The sequence below is a fragment of the Puma concolor genome, chromosome B1 (assembly GCF_028749965.1).
Source record: "Puma concolor isolate L17-30 chromosome B1, mPumCon1.1.hap2, whole genome shotgun sequence".
NCBI classification, from domain to species: Eukaryota; Metazoa; Chordata; class Mammalia; order Carnivora; family Felidae; genus Puma; species Puma concolor.
This window is the reverse complement of record NC_141670.1, coordinates 149,931,235-149,948,630: the sequence shown is the minus strand read 5'-3', so window position 1 is coordinate 149,948,630 and position 17,396 is coordinate 149,931,235. Positions and strand designations below refer to the sequence as shown.

Below are 17,396 nucleotides of genomic sequence, written 5' to 3'. Positions count from 1 at the left end.
ATCCAACAAGTACTTCTTAAATACAAGCTTCAGTGGCCAGGATGTAACAGTTAAGACACACAGCCACTTGTAAACTGTCTTAGAACCTGCAATTCTATCACGAATTGTGGACTTTAGACAATGAATGATAAATGCGATGGGTGTTTAAATGGAAAGTACAAGATATTGTTCTGTTTTTCAAGAGAAACCATTATGGGTTTTTTTTTTTTTTCCTTTCTTGATAGTGCTACTGTAAACAACCTTCAGGCAAAAGTGGATGCATTAGAAAAATCCAACACTAAACTGACAGAGGAGGTAAGTGTTTTGGAAACACTTTGATTGACATAGAATTTAATAATGTGCATTAGTGGAACCAGTCCTTCCTTTGAAAATAAAGGACTTGGCTTTTTCAGATAATGTCTGTAATAGGACATAATCCCTTGTTCTGACTGAGAATGGCCAGCTGGCTTATCTCAGGGGTGTCTGTTATCCAGTTGGACTATGAAGGCGTAGAACCTGGGCCCATCAGATATCTTGCTTTCTTTTGCATGAATGTTTTGTCTGGGCTAGCCTAGAGTTAACCTTTAGCATACAGCTTGATGTTCGTTTGTTCACTCAACAAACATTTGGTACTGCTTACGTGCTAGAGCTAGAGAGAGATTTATGTGTGCATTGGTTGATGTGTGCCAGATTGGCAAGCTCCCACCCTCCAGGATCTCATTTTCTCCTTGGGGTGGTAGGGCAGATAATATAAAGAGCTCTGGTCAGAACACCAGCATTCCCTGCTTTTATGTCACGCTGCTTACGAGTCATGTGCTTCTGAGCAAGTAAGTCACTTGACCTCCAGGAGGCCCCATCCCTCACTGGCAGATGAGGGTATTTATACTTCCCCTTTCAGCCTCACTGTTGCTTTGAAGATCACAGGAGAATATATATGTGAAAATCCTTAGGAAAGTCCCCAAAATAAGAATAAATATTGACCTCATTTTCGCTTCTGATTAATAAAGAAATTTTTTAATTTGCCAGCGGCTAAGCCACATTTTTTTTCTTCAATAGCATTAGATGTTTCTATGGAAAATGTTACATAAAATTTTCAGGTGACAAAGACTTTCTCTTATGTATTTCTGATTATAACTACCCTGTTATGTACTGTGAGATAGATTTGGTCTAAATAAAACCCAAGTTCAAGCACTGGTCGGGAAGATGCTGTTTAAACATTTTCCTTCAGAACATTTTCATTGTTACAACTTTCAAACAGCTTCCTTATTTCTCAGCCTTGTGGGCTTCACTTTTGGATATAGATTCTTAAATTATATTAAAACTTAATGGAAACGGTCCTTAGAATTTTACTCTACAAAGCTTTTTTTTTTTTTTTTAATGTTTATTTATTTTTGAGAGAGTGAGAGAGAATGCGCACACACCAGCAGGAGACAGGCAGAGAAAGAGGGGGACAGAGGATCCGAAGCGGGCTGTGTGTTGACAGCAGAGAGTAGAGAGCGTGATGTGGGGCTCCAACTCATGAACTGTGAGATCATGACCTGAGCCCAAGCTGGAGGCTTAACTGACTGAGCCACCCAGGTGCCCCTCTACAAAGTTTCTGAAATACTCTGCATAGAAATTTTCTGCTGTGTTTCTGCTGCTCCTCTGTTGAGGCAATAAGGCCCAACAGTGAAGCATGGTCTCTAGATCTGGGCTACATGGATTCATGTCCCAGCTCTGGCACTTGCTAACTTTCTAATCCTGGCCAATAACTTAAGCCTCTATTTCTTGATCTATTTCTCTGTAAAATGGGGATGATAAAATAATAGTAAGGTTTTTGTGTGAATTAAATGGTAATACATAAAGGCCTAGACCAGTGTCTGACACATCATAAGCACCCAGTAAATATAGTTATTAATTTTATTCCCTCAGTCATAAAACTTGTCCTTCTGACCTAGATTTATTTTATTAGCAATATTAATTTATTCATTCATGTACTTATTTTACCAGTAACATTTATTTTATTGAAACCTTGGATTTGTAGAGATAGGTAAGCACTGTGTATAGGCTTTATAAAGAATAGAAAAGGCAAATCAGATCTGTTTCTTCCATATGTCTCATTCCTTTTCCATATATCTATATCTGGATGTCTTTTCCACCAAGATCTCTTTTCCATATATTTTGGATTTAAGAGGGCCAGTAAAAAAACAAAAACAAAAAAACAAACAAAAAAAAAACCCCTCTTTTCTTTTCCTGAATGAATCAGTGTGATAAAGTGAGAAGTTGTAAACAGATGATGATATAAAAATATCCACTTTGGGGCGCCTGGGTGGCGCAGTCGGTTAAGTGTCCGACTTCAGCCAGGTCACGATCTCGCGGTCCGGGAGTTCGAGCCCCGCGTCGGGCTCTGGGCTGATGGCTCAGAGCCTGGAGCCTGTTTCCGATTCTGTGTCTCCCTCTCTCTCTGCCCCTCCCCCGTTCATGCTCTGTCTCTCTCTGTCCCAAAAATAAATAAACGTTGAAAAAAAAAATTTAAAAATATCCACTTTATTATTGATAAAGCTGAATTAGAAGGCCCACTTGGAGATATAGACATAGTTTCCTAAAACTTTCTCTGATGTTAAAATCTTGGAAGTACCCATTTGAGGGTGTCTTTGGATCTAGAAAGCAGACCCACTTGTCCAGAGTTAACTTTTTTATGCACCGTGAGGCCCATGGAGCAGAGGGAAAAATGGGCTTCCAGACCCATCTCTAGAAAGCAGCCTGAGCCCAGGTTCCTCTGTACTTACACACTAGAACCAGAACTAAGCAGAACCTATGCTCACTGCTCATGAGGAGATCCCCTCCTGTTGGAATGGGGATATAAATGTTTCCCCTTAGCAGTGTACTGCTAATAACATTACCTTACCTGTTTAGGTGCTGAAATAAAAAAGTCTCTTTGATACTTAATGGTATCTTTTAGAGAGAGGACTTAGTTCATTTCTTTACTCTTAAAAATCATCTATCAAAGTTCTTATGTATCATTTGTGAGATGAATCCCAAGGCATGAGGTGACTTCTTTTTTATATAATGTTTATTTATTTATTTGAGAGAGAGAGTATGCATGCATACTTGCGTGTGTGCGAGCAGGGGAGGGGCAGAGAGAGAGAATCCCAAGAATGCTCCACGGTGTCAGCACAGAGCCCGCGCAGGGCTCCATCTCACGAACTGTGAGATCGTGACCTGAGCCAAAATCAAGAGTTCAACAGTTAACCACCTGAGCCACCCAGGTGCCCCAAGGTGACTTCTTTATTAAACATTTTAGAAATAGGTATTATAACAAAATATAAATTACCCATGAGAATACCCTTGAGATAAACAATCTTAAGTTAACATTTTGGTCCTGAAAAAGAGTTCACACAAAAAGCAACAGTAGATATTTTTTATTTTTACCTAACCTAGTTTAAAAATACTTTTCCTAACTTCCCACACCATGAGAACATTTTTATGCAGTCATAGAAAGCTTTATTTCCTTCTAAGAATATTCAAGCCTGAAAATGATGTCCTAGCAGATCATGAATTATCTTATCCTCTGTTAAAAAAGAAAAATAAAAGATTATCTTTTAAATTTTTTCAACAGCTTGCAGTTGCAAACAACAGGATTATTACCTTGCAAGAAGAAATGGAACGAGTTAAAGAGGAAAGCTCCTACATATTGGAATCCAATCGGAAGGTTAACCTTACTGGATTTATAAAACATTCCTAGAAATGTGTTAATGTGTTAGCAGGGCGGTGGGGAGGGCCTCTACTCTAGAGGACTGTTTGGAAGTAGCAAACGTATAGCTACTTGACATATAGCATGCTGTTTTTACTAAGACTCCATGTAGAATCGAGTGAATAATGGAGGTTATGCCAGAGTGAGGCTCCTTCTCCTACAGATGCTCCTTGGCTTCTCTGCCACCTACATCTGTTTAAAGATTCCAAGAACAGGTCTCATTCAATTTCTTGTTGTTTTGTACTAATGATTTGCACTGTAGTTCAAGGTTATATTCATTATATTAAATATATCATTGTTTTTAGTCCATGGTACTATTTTCTAAGAAGTGTTTATCTGGTACCACTGGGAGTTACCATGTACATGTGTTTACCAGATAACCCCTTAAAGTATCAAACTTTTTATATATGTCTATACAGATTTTTTTGCAAACCTTTTATGTACTACACAATCCTAAGCAGTCTTAGATAGAGGACATAATTTAACACATTTAGCCCTTTATGATGACTGAAAATCATAATTACCAACAGTGGCAATTCTGTACTACATTACAGTGATGCTACCGTAGGGGCTGTTGGAACTGATAGAGCTTCTAGCACCTATACTTAAATGTTTCCAGGTTGCTCTGGGTGCTTTTTCTCTGCTATTATGATGTCACTGGCATCTGTTGCTTCTCCCTGAAAGTATTAGTGTCTCCCCACTCCCTTTTATCTTCATACTTCTAACCTTCTGTGACCTAAGAATCCAAATATCCATAGTTATTAAAATTATTTCTAAAAAGAAAGCAACTAGGCTCTGAGTGGGGATGAAGTCGTTTGCTGTGAGTAATGGGTTTGGCTTACGTGTGTGGACTTTATGAAAACAAATGTGATTTCTCAGAACAGAATTTTTTATTTACTAAGCTTCTTCAATCTCTTTGTTGTCTTCATTCATTGTTACACCCGTTTAACCACATATAATCATTTTTCCTTACTAAACAGCAGTACTAGTGTCAGCTAACGCTATACAGGGTGTTTTTTTTTTTTAATCCTTAAATATATTTACTATTTCATGTATCTCTTCAAGGGTCCTAAGCAGGACAGAACTTCAGATGGGCAAGCACTGAGTGAAGCCAGAAAGCATTTAAAGGAGGAGACACAGTTGCGACTGGTAAACTTCACTTACGTTCTAGTAGTTCAGAAACCCATTAAACATAAAGGCCCACTTAGAGAGGTTTGATCTTACAGACCAGGGTCAGGAACATTAATAGTGACCTAACAGATTTTTGTAGATCCTAAAAAACTGTTTCTCACTCTTCTTTTTTCTTTTTTTAATTTTGAGTATGTTTATTGTGAATATGGTTCTACATAAAGGCAAGTTTTCATATGGTTGATTTTTACCTTCACTGGGCATTAGTTGTATAAAACACTCTTAACCAAGGATATTACCTTCTTCCATAGGAAGGGCTAGCTGCTAATTGATTAATACAGTGCATATTAGAAGACCATAGGAAATTTTGGGGGCGCCTGGGTGGCTCAGTCAGTTAAGCATCTAGCCCCGGCTCAGGTCATGATCTTGGGGTTTGTGGATTTGAGCCCCACCTTGAGTTCTGTGCTGACAGCTCAGAGCCTGGAGCCTACTTCAGATTCTGTGTCTCCCTCTCTCTCTGCCCCTCCCCTACTCACGTCTCTCTCTTTCTCTCTCCCTCTATCTATCTCTCTCTCTCTCTCAAAAATAAATAAACTTTTAAAAAATTAAATTAAAAAATATTTAAAAATGGTAGGAAATTTTTAATTATCTGACTCAATTAAAACGAAATCTAGAAAACCCTCTTAGCTAAGTCTTAGCGTGGATTTTTTCATATCATAATATTTGCTAATGAGAATATTGTTCATACAGAGCTCTTCTGTGACTCTTGTAATGATACTTTAATTAGTTGTTTCTATGACTTCTTTTTTTTAATTAAATTTTTTATTTGAGTGTAGGTCACACACAGTGTTACATTAGTTTCAGGTGTATGTTTCTCACTTTTTTTTTTAATGTTTATTTTTGAGAGAGAGAGACAGACAGACAGACACAGAGCATGGGTGGGGGAGGGGCAGAGAGAAAGAGGGAGACACAGAATCTGAAGCAGGCTCCAGGCTCTGAGCCATCAGCACAGAGCCCAACGCGGAGCTCGAACTCACAAACTGTGAGATCATGACCTGAGCTGAAGTCAGACACTTAACCAACTGAGCCCCCCAGAGCCCCGTTCCTCACTCTTTTTGAACCCATATTCCCTATAATGCTTTCTCAGTCCATTTTCTGAGACAGCTTTTGTAGTTTTATAGTTTCTGTTACAAGAACATTAGGTATATGGGACCTACCTTTTTAAACTTTATGATCCAAGCCCCTGTGAAGATTCTGATTTGTCTCCTTGTGTGTGTGTGTGTGTGTGTGTGTGTGTGTGTGTGTGTGTGTGTGCGCGCATAAATGTATAATAATGAATAATACTCTTGTAATAGATTTTATATAAGTATTAGTATATTAAGACACCCCTTATTATACTAATAAGTATTAGTATATTAATATTAGTATATTAATATATCAATGGTATTGATATATTAACTCCTACAATTTTGATAATATGACAGACAAAAGGATCTCCCCCCACCAATAGTGTTTCTGAAAATAGGGAAAAGCCTGCAAATAAAGGTGCCCTGCTTTGTACTAAAAATTATCACCAACTAACAGTGTAAGAATAGAATTTCAGGAGTTCTGAGAAAACAGCAATATAATCTTAGTATCCTTGAAATGACTATCATTTTCCTTCTATGTGTTTATGGATTAGATCTCAAAACACTTTCTATGAGGAAGATTCTAGAAATAATATATGTCAGCATTTTAAGAAGCAGTCTCATTTAATCATGCTACCCATGCACAGAGAAGTACCTCAGATGGCACATCAAAATCAAAATCTCACACAAAATTTTCCACATTCCTTATGTCACAATAAGATACATGTTTGTTAAAAAAGAAAAGAAATCAAGCAAGTAGGTCCTAGATATGCCCCAGGCACAGCATGGATGCAGAAGAACCTCAGGTCTTTGTATCTTTGATCTTCCAAATAATGTTGCACTAATAATGGTTGAAACAAAAATGGGTTTCATGTTAAGTGAATATAAAAATTCAGTTAGCCATATCAATCATTCCCCGTTATTGAGATGTTTATGCTGGGGACCTAAAGTATCTTTTGGGTTTCTTGAGCTCTTAAATATGTCAGTAACATCCACATTGAAGAGAACTGCATCTATTTCATTTTATGGTAGCTACTGTAGCACTCTATATACATTTCCATAATAGGACATGACATCCCTTCTCTTACTATCACGGAGTGTCTCAAGTATGTGCATATTTTACACAGATTAAATAGCAGTATCTTGACCTACCAAGTTTTTCAGATTTGTAAATTATTGAGTAAATATTTTTGTGATGATCCTAATTATTGTTGTTAATGTCTCTGCATTGAATGATAACTTGTAGCTATTTTGCCAAAATATTCAGACCTGAGAGTTCACACCTTTTCCTTTGGAATTACAGAGTTTGAACTTAGTTGATGAAAGAGAATAAGCAGTTTATTTACCTTTGGGGGCAGGATGTTGAAAAAGAACTGGAGATCCAGATCAGCATGCGACAGGAGATGGAATTGGCTATGAAGATGCTGGAGAAGGATGTCTGTGAGAAGCAGGACGCCCTGGTGTCTCTGCGACAGCAGCTGGATGATCTCAGGGCTCTCAAGCATGAACTTGCCTTTAAGCTGCAGGTAGGGGGAATAAGAGGAATAGGCTCACTGGCTCTCCAAGATCCTTGGGCTTCCCAGAGTCGCATCTCATTTTGAGGCTAGCTGCCAATAAACCACTTTAAGAATCAGACCATTGCAGGGTCCTGTGTTGCTGTTCTGGAAAGCCATGGTCACTTTTCAGATTGTAATGGGAAAGGGGGTCTGTTACATCCATAAGATAATTTCTACTCTCCAGCCTAACCTGCCAACTGAGTTCTGTATTCCATTAGCTTTTATACTGAAATGTGATAAATTGATGAACCTTCTGATGTTCATTTTTGTGGCAAAGATGCTTACAGCAGTATTAATTTTAAACATTGCTTTTTGTTTCTTCCCCATCAGGAAATTAACTGGTATACAAATATATGAGCATTTCTATTTCTCTATCTCCCACTTACTCGTAAGGTTCAAGAGGCCTGTGTGATTTATTTCAGGACTTTACGTTATATGTACATCACTCATACTTCTTTTCCGTAACAGAGTTCAGACTTAGGAGTGAAACAGAAAAGTGAATTAAACAGTCGCTTGGAAGAGAAGACTAATCAGATGGCTGCTACCATCAAACAACTCGAACAAAGGTAAAAGTGCTGTTTCTTTAGTGAAACACTTGGGGCTTTTAGTGCTGGAAGTAAGAGAAGTGCGCTCTGCATTTGGCAAACAAAGTGTATGAGATTCTCCCAACTTAACACCAGGCATGCTGGTAGAAAGCCAGTTAAATTTTGTGTTTCTCTAAGATGTCACTGAAAACATTTTTAAGAAACATATCAGCCTCTTGTGACTGTTTTGAACAGCAGAACAGTAACCCTCTTCCATCATCCCATTTCAGTGTCATGTTGGAGGAGGGATAACCTGTGAGGATGAAAGCACTTTTAAATATGTTTACAGTTGTTATTTTCTTCTTCATCATTGAAGTCTCGGAATGCGTTGGTGCTAGTGATGTCAGGGGTACTGAGGGCCCTTCTAATGCTTTAGCTCCTTTCTCTCCTCCCCACCATCTCCCTCTTGTGTCTCCTTTCTTCTGAGCGGTTCTGTGTGCCCACTGTCACCCCTGCCCGCTATCTTAAATTTGTCTGTCTCCAGCTCTGTCCCCTCTGGAGACCAGTCTTGGGTTTTCGTCTTCTGACTGGCTGTTTCAACTGGTACCTACAATTCAGTCTGCCCGAAACACATCCTCTTGTGAAGGAGTTGTGGCACCCACGGTCATTCTGTGTTGCCAGCCCGTGATGCCACCTTTAACACCCACTGGTCACCCTTCTTTTACTTGAGCAACACTACACAGTTGCTGGTCCCTGCACATGCTTCCACTTTCCCCATCCATTCCTTCCCTAGTGGACCCACCAACTAGAAATGCCCTTCCTCTTCCCACTCCCTTGTTCTTGACATACATTTTTTACATTCAGACTCAAATGCCACCTCTCCAAAGCTTCCTCTGATACTTCTCTGATAACAGTAATCTACCCATTTGCCCTTGTTGGAATTCCCAGAGCCTTATATCCATACCTGCCCATAATGCTTACTTCTCACTTTCTGCCTCACGTTACAGCCGTGTGTGTGTGTGTGTGTGTGTGTGTGTGTACCTTCTGATGAGAGTGTGAGTTCTCAGGGTTAGTTAATGAATTTTTTAAGTTCCCTCGTTGGATCTGCCTCAGTGCCATGAAACATGCGAGATGTTCACTTAGCTGGTGCGTGAATGAAAGGATGAATGGGTTACTTCTTTTATTCAGATGATGCTTGACCAGGAAGTGGTCCTAAATGGCACTGCATATTAATGGTAACTCACAAGTTAATTGCAAATGAGCAAATAAGTTTGAAACTTCTGGTTTGACTGGTTTTTAATAAAAGAGTATCAGGTCTAACTAGGACATTCTCTAAGTGCTTGCTCATGAGCACTTACATGTTTATGATTTAACAGATTAATTTTGGTGTTCATAAGTTGTATTTTTGAAATGTGCAAATTATTTTTTGATAGTTTTTTGGCGTGGCACTTAAAGTAGACAGAACTAAAACAATGACTTCCTTCTTCATATATTAAGCTGACTTTTTCTCTTGTTATTTTTGTCTTTCCCGTTTATTCATTTTCTCATTCCCCTTTCACTCCATTTTTATTTTTATCTTACTAATTTAGTGAAAAGGATTTGGTGAAACAGGCAAAGACCTTAAATAGTGCAGCGAATAAACTGATCCCCAAACATCATTAGGCACTTTGCAAGTGGTCACCTCGCAAGTCTGACGTACAACTTAATTGTAAAGAAAGAAATCTGGAAGTTACTACATTTAGGCTCTGATTCTACATAAAATGTCACCAAAAATTGACTTTGAATTTGTTGGGACTTTAAAAAAAAAGAAAGGAAAAAAAAAACAGTTTGATATATAGGCTGTGGGTTTTTTTATTTTCTCCCCAGAGTTAGAAACCTTAGTATAAGTTCTCAATTAATTGCCAAATAAACTTTGAGAAATTACTTCTGAGTTGACCGATAAACACACCATTTAAAAAACACACACACAAGAAAAGCCTAGGGAATTAATTAAAACCCAGTGTGCAGATTTTATTGATGCCTTTACAAGCAGTCCCTGACCATATAAGATTCTAGGTGCATTGTGTGTACCAGCAGGCCTGCTCGGCCACTGCGACGTAGTGAACAGGAGGTGACAGCATATGGACTAGCACTCTCCTAAAATAGCTCTGTGTCTCCTAGGCCCTGGCCCCTTTCCACTTCTGTTGTGTAGGTTTACTCCCCAAGCCACGGATAAGTACTTAGCATCTCACTACAGTTCTATTCTCAGTAACCAAGATTGCTTGCAACTTTTTTGCCTTAGTGACTTTGGGGGGGGAGGGGGTGGGAAACCCGCATCATTACATTTCTTTAAAGTACATAGAGATAAAGGTAGTGATTAGGTAACTTATGATAACGTAATAATGTGGAAGCTTGGAAAACCCTCCTAATATTTGTCATCTTCTACCTCTGCCATTTTCCTGCAGTGCCACTTCCTATTTAGGTAGCTCAGAGAGAACAATTTTAATGAAAAACTCGTCTATTAAAAAAAACAAAACAAAAAAAAAAACACTACACAATTTTCAAATCTATCTTGCTTTTCCTTTTGAAGCAAAGACAACAAGGTATAGACATGAGTGATGGTTCCCCACCTGTCATTCCTTGCTGGAAACATTGACTTAAGAGCTTCTATTACTTTCTGTTCAGATGGGGATTTGCTAGTCTCTAGGAAACTAACTATCTAATTTTATTAGAAAACCATCTCAAGGTAGGAAATAGATACATAATAAACTCTTTATTATTATTTAGTCTAAAAACAAACATTCCCAGTAGATAACCACAAGAGTGATTAATTAGCAGGGCTTCTTTTTCTAAGTGACCCCAGATCTACCCCTTTCTAGGCTTTGCATTGTAAATAATCCTATAAATACTTGGATTTTTTTTTTTAATGACTTTTGATATGGGGGAACAGGCTGTACATAAGCCTTCATTCCTTCAAAAAGTCTTGACAAAAAAATGTTTTTTTCTCATTTTGGTATGATTTGCAGCATTTCAGCTGCTTAGGTGGGAACAAAGATAACCCCCCTTTGCTTCCAGCTTTTGAAACTCTTTACCTTCTTCTTGGAAAAACCAGAATTAAGAGAGTAAGATAGATTTCACTTGTGCTTCTATAGGTCCTTACAGACTTGAACCAAAGTCAAGTCAAAGAGCATATGACTAACCTCATGGAATATCCTGTGCTCTTGAACTTATTTTAGTTCTTATAATTTTGCACCTGTTCTTATCTTCATCAACCTTTTGTGGTGATGAATTGCCTTTTCTATGAGCATTTGGGAGGAGTGCTCAAAGACTAAAATAAAACATTTTAAAGACTACAGATAGCATGCTTTCAAATTCTATTATATAGAGCCCCAGAGATTTCACCTTTTAGAACATGCTTCTTTATAGGTGCAAAGTTATGGGATATATAGAAGAAAACATTCATTAGAATTCTCCAGAGAATACGATCAGGAATCTTACATAGGCCCGGTGCTGAGTTGTTTGTCCACTTAGTCACACACAACCTGGTGGGAATGGAAAAGGAAAGAGATGGCCAAACTCTGGCAAAGGCTTTTCCTTATAGAAACAGCTGAAAAGCCTTGGTAAGGGTTAATGTGTAATGTCCGTGATTTAATATAATTTGTGGTGTAGGGAAAGGACCAGGAACATGTTCTAATTCCACATATAATAAGGTAGTTGCCCATTTGCAAGTTCCAGTTATGTGTGTAAAGCAGAAATATGAGGTACCAAACCTATTAGGAAATAAACACAAACAAAAGGTGGATTTGACTTTAATTACTGTGTACTTGAGGTTGGCTTTGGATATGGATTTTCTAAAAAGTGATGTTTTATTGTTTATCATCTAATGGCTGTAAACTGTAGTACTAGAATAAAAAAAAATTGGAAAATCAACTTTTCCTCTGCCTGGTTCACCTTCATCTTACTTTCCGTTGGAATTTGTTTCTTCTCCATCTTTTTTCCTCCATATAATTTCTTCCCCTGTGTCCTGCAAAGCTTTTTGTCCCCCCCACCCCACCCCACCCCGCCACATCTCTCCATGCCTTCTTCCTTGGGTTGCTTTATTTTGTGTTGTAAACTTGGTCTTCCTCCCCACCATGGCTTTTGTTTTTTATCACAAGTTCATGTGGCTCACATCCAGATTGCGCCAGGCTGAGCGAGACCGCCAGTCTGCTGAGTTGGACAACCGGCTGTTCAAGCAGGACTTCGGAGACAAGATAAACAGTCTGCAGCTGGAAGTGGAGGAGCTCACCAGGCAGCGGTGAAGAGAGGGCAGCAGGAGCTGACAGGGTGGTCGTGGGTAATTCTAAGGCTAGTCGCAAGATTAGGAGGTCCCAGGATCCAGCCCCCTCTGTTCTGTCTTTGTAATGTCCTTTCTCTGGAATTAGATTCAGAAAGCTTCACCTGTATCAACATTTCCAAATCTTGTCAACATGCTTTGCAACCAAAGAATTAGGAAATTAGAATTCAAGGTCCCAAATAAATAGAAAGGAGTAAGAGAATTAATAGCCAACCTAACACTAATAATGGTATTTCCTAAATTTTTACTGTGTGCAGAAACTTCACAAAGTACTTCACAGGCTTTCTGTCCTAACATCTTCCCATCAACCCTATTAGTAGTTGACTATATTACCCCCCATTTTCAGATGAAATTAAAGCTTAGATGGGTTCAGTTTGTCCAGATTGACACAGTGCAGCTAGTCAGTGGCAGCATTCTCAAAGCCTGTCTCTCTCTTGACTCGCAAGTCCTTAACAACTCTTCCATATTATCTGTCAAATGAGACTCAATTCTCTGCAGAAGCCACTGACTTCAAACAAAGAGAACTTTGTTGTTAGATATAAAAGCACATGGCTACTAAGGACATTAGTGGCTGATGATGTAACTGGGCATTGAACACATAACTATAAAGAGAGACCAGCTAATTAAAACGAAATGGGACTACAGTGTTAGTGCTTTCATATTGTTTCTTGTTGAAAATTGGTAAATACTGTCTTTCATTATAGCAAATCCTACTAATTGCCATTCAGTTGACCACAACTCTTTATTAACAGTTAACATTAGGAGCGCCTGGGTGGCTCAGTCGGTTAAGTGGCCGACTTCAGCTCAGGTCATGATCTCACGGTTCATGGGTTCGAGCCCCGCATTGGGCTCTGTTCTGACAGGTCAGAGCCTGGAGCCTGCTTCGGATTCTGTGTCTCCCTCTCTGCCCCTCTGCCACTGGTGCTCTGTTTCTCTCTGTCTCTCAAAAATAAATAAATGTTAAAGAAATATTGTAAGACTCTTAAAAAAAAAAGAGTTAATATTAATACTGATATTCAGAGAGTGGTGACCCTTGGGTACTAGGAGATCTTGAAGTACATTCTTAATTACCCAAGAAAGATTTTTAAAATGTCTGTATTTTAGTGTTACTGGTTTTACTGTATTATATTTTAACACCTTAAAACCTGATTGCCCATATATATCTGGTATCCTTTTATTAATCAAGTATTAAAATGTAATTGCTGAGCTTTAAGAAAAGGGTTGGGCGTTCTTTAGAGATTATGAGTGCAGAAACCCAAATTTTCATCCTTTTCCTCTCCCATCTGTCCCAGGCACCAGCTTGAGTTAGAGCTAAAACAGGAAAGAGAAAGAAGGTTACAAAACAACAGGAACATCCCAGGAAAGGGCTTTCAGAAGCCAGAACCCAAAACGGTAATATTTGTTATTCCCTTGTTCATTTACTTAATTTTTAGAGGCTACTTCGATGGGCTGGACAGTTTTCTCTCCTGGAACATGAGCTTAATTGCTGTGTCCTTGAGTATGTAGATGGCAGACAAGACCTGGGGTAAACACAAGGCCTTGATTCTCAGTCTGTCTCTGGACACTCTCTCTGACTTGATTTCATTTGGAAAAGAAGATTAGTAACCATGATTTCCAGTGACCCTCTTAATCCCTTTCGCTTTAAGATTGTTTTGGTATCTTAACAAAAACTGGTGTTCCTTGGGATTCTACTGGCTAACATCTTCAATAATATGTTATAGTAATCTTTCCCCACCCTGATTTTCCATTTAACAGAATTGTCTTAAATATGGATTTGCTTCTGTATACCGTTTTCAGAATCATGAGGATTCCAGTTTTACTTTTCTTGGGAAATTAGAAGAGGGAACATAGAGTGATTAAAGAGCAAGAGTAGACATATCTACAGGACAGTCTTAGGAGTGAGACTCCCAGCTCCTGTAGTGGTTAGGAAGCTAAAACGGAAAAGTCCATCTCTGGGATCCATGAAATGGGAGCCAATGTTGTTAAATAATAAAATCAGAAACGTATGAAATACATTTTCTGTCAAAGACAAACACAGGGAAAAAATTATCTTCTTTGTTTACATCATATATAACAAAGCAGGACAAATTTATAAGCTTCTTAATTTAAAATTGCTAGAGAAAGAGATGCTAATTTGCTGGAGAGCAGAAAATAATGGTAAATAGAAATTTATTATGTAGTAGTATTCACTGCAATTTAAAGTGTACAAAATACCACTCCTTTTGTAGCATGCCAACTTCATTATTTTAGTTTAGCAAACATAAAATCTACTTAGAAGGGCTTATAGAGATTTACTTAAATTCTTGGCCTTTTTTACCCTGCTTTTCCAGTGAGGCCTTAAGTTTCTCAATCTGGAATTGTCCTGCGGTAGGGGTTCCAGGAGTGTAAATGTTGCATTAACCTCCTTTCCTTGACACTTGAGTGGTCTAAGAATGTGCATTCTATTTTTGGAGGCTGATGGACAGCAGCTCAAGGCAGACAGCAGTGTCCACAGAAAGAATTTGTCACTGAAAACTGCCTAGGCAGGGCTTACACACTTTGGTAGAGTGGATGTTTGGAACTTTACATTGGTCCTTCAAAATACAAAACTCCAGTGTCTAGGCTATGCAAGTTGTTACGGTGTTGTGGCAGCTGCTTGACTGAGTGTCCACAGGGTTATAGTCTGCTATATATGGCCATGCTTGGTTTTACCAGTTATCCAGAGCTCACTGGGGAGTGGGAGGTGAAGATATATAGAGATAGACAGAAGTAACTAACATACCCTAAGCAGTAACTGATACCTTGAGCTCACTTTGCAAGTAAATAGGATATATTCTGAATTTTATTTGAATTGCAAGAGTTAAGGAGAATACCTACTCTGAAAATCATTTGTTGCAAACCCTATCAGAATAATTTGTTAAGAAAGTGATTAAAGAATGAGGAAATATTCTGGAAGGTAAATTCCTTCCATATAATAATAAAGCTGCTTAGTGTTATGCCTAAGCTAAGTCAATACAGAAGAAAATGTCTGCAGCATCATCACTGCTTAGCATTCTGAATAATTAATATACTGGGCTGTTTTCTTTTGGCAGGATGGGAAGCACAAAATTCAAGAGGAAAATGCTAAACTTAAAAAGCCCCTGGACGAAAGCCACAGGTGTTTGTTAATAAAATACTAAGATATAAATGTATTTTGGGTGGAAAGAGGGACCTTTCGATACATATGGGCAATGGCACTGACCAGACACTGACTTGTAATAGTAATACTCCAGCAAGTTATTTCAAAGGGGGCATGAACAAGTCAAGCAGAGAGCACGTATTAAAACCAAACCCATTTAGTCCATTTTAGAAGAAAGCAGGGTAATAATCAAGCTGTCCTCCGACTCTTCCCCTGGTTAGTCCTCAAACTCACATGATCACTTCAAAGATTATGTTTCATCTTTACTGGATTGGCATCACAAAGGAACGAAGTACAAGTCATAGCATTTCTCAGGGTCTTTAGTGTACTTGAGTAGGACTTGTTTCCACTTGTGAGCTAGTGGAGGGCAGCTATGTTTCACATAAATCCTCTCATTTCCCTCGTGTCCTTTCTCTTAAGGGTCTCAAACAGCCTAACTCTTTGTCTTTTTCTTAACTCTTCATCTGATTTGCTCACTATGAAAAGTATTAGGATAGTATCAAGGAAGTGAACTTTTAACAATTATTTTAGCAAGTAGAAATATAACAAAATATTACACAGTGCCACTGCATTAAAAAACAAAGTGTGATGCTAAGTGAAATAAGCCATACAGAGAAAGACAGATACCATATGTTTTCACTCTTATGTGGATCCTGAGAAACTTAACATAAACCCATGGAGGAGGGGAAGGAAAAAAAAAAAAAAAAAAAGAGGTTAGAGTGGGAGAGAGCCAAAGCATAAGAGACTCTTAAAAACTGAGAACAAACTGAGGGTTGATGGGGGGTGGGAGGGAGGGGAGGGTGGGTGATGGGTATTGAGGAGGGCACCTTTTGGGATGAGCACTGGGTGTTGTATGGAAACCAATTTGACAGTAAATTTCATATATTGAAAAAATAAAATAATTAAAATAAAATAAAATAAAATAAAAACAAAGGTGGTCCAACTGTATAACATTCTGGAAAAGCCAAAACCATGGAGACAGTGATTGCCAGGGGTTAGGGGATATGCATGGATAAGCACAGTAAAAATTTTTTAGGACAGTGAAAATACTCCTATGGTATTGTAATGCTAGATACATGTCTTACATTTGTCCAAACCCATAGAATGTACAACACCAAGAGTGAACCCTAATGTAAACTGCAGACTTTGAGTAGTTATGACGTGTTAGTGTAGGTTTGCTGACTGTAACATTGTCTACCCCCTCCCCCCCTTCCCAGTTACAGAATGTAGATATTGGGGGAGCATGGGGGGCCGGTAAAGTATATCGGAAATACTTTCTGGGAAATGTTGGTACTTTCTGCTCAGTTTTTCTGTGAACCTAAAACTGCTCCAAAATTCACTCTGTTACAACAACAACAACAACAACAGCAAAGGTTAATAACAAGAAAGACACCACAGTGGGGGTTGGAGAGAACAATGCAGTGTACATTTTTGGCAGCTGTCCCTGTCTAGGCTTTGATGCCTCAAGAATAAGGCCGTGTGTCACCTGAGCAAAGTAGCTGCTGGAGAAGATAAATCAGAGTCCCAACAGTAGACTGATTATGCGGGCACTTGGCCTCCAAGGCCAGAATGATTCCAAAGCCTTTAAGTTTACTCCCAAAGAGAGCATGGTCTGATGTAGGACTAACCTTAAACTACCCCACAGATCAGCATGGGCCACAGAAAGGAACTAGAAAGGCTGTAAAATTTACAAGGACTTAAAAGAGCCTTTCAGAATCGGCCCCATTCCAGCCTAAAACCAAGTACTTTACAATCAGGAGGACCTTACATGCCAGGTTTTGATTTAGGCCCTGGGAATATAAGACAAGACTACCTTATGTCTGTGTCACGTCACATTCATTATTTCCTTAACATTTTAATTCTTAGGAAAGTTTAAT

The 17,396-nt window shown here is 38.6% G+C and overlaps 1 protein-coding gene across 9 annotated transcripts in view; it reads left to right on the top strand.

The window, feature by feature from the left end:
• Window positions 1–17,396, top strand: part of RUFY3 (RUN and FYVE domain containing 3) — an 81,763-nt gene that overhangs the window by 59,325 nt on the left and 5,042 nt on the right. For 6 of the 9 annotated variants that reach the window (XR_015250420.1, XM_086704890.1, XM_086704891.1 and 3 more), the window contains 8 exons: window positions 225–294; window positions 3,578–3,670; window positions 4,778–4,861; window positions 7,326–7,493; window positions 7,992–8,089; window positions 12,204–12,323; window positions 13,655–13,754; window positions 15,434–15,498. Coding sequence is in view for 8 of the 9 variants with exons in the window: in XM_086704890.1 (XP_086561016.1) it covers window positions 225–294; window positions 3,578–3,670; window positions 4,778–4,861; window positions 7,326–7,493; window positions 7,992–8,089; window positions 12,204–12,323; window positions 13,655–13,754; window positions 15,434–15,498 (798 nt within the window). In the remaining variant the exon portion in view is untranslated. Of the gene's footprint in view, window positions 1–224; window positions 295–3,577; window positions 3,671–4,777; window positions 4,862–7,325; window positions 7,494–7,991; window positions 8,090–9,636; window positions 11,957–12,203; window positions 12,324–13,654; window positions 13,755–15,433; window positions 15,499–17,396 lie in introns of those variants that run through there. The other 3 variants (XM_086704893.1, XM_025921369.2, XM_025921370.2) reach the window with 1 other exon arrangement.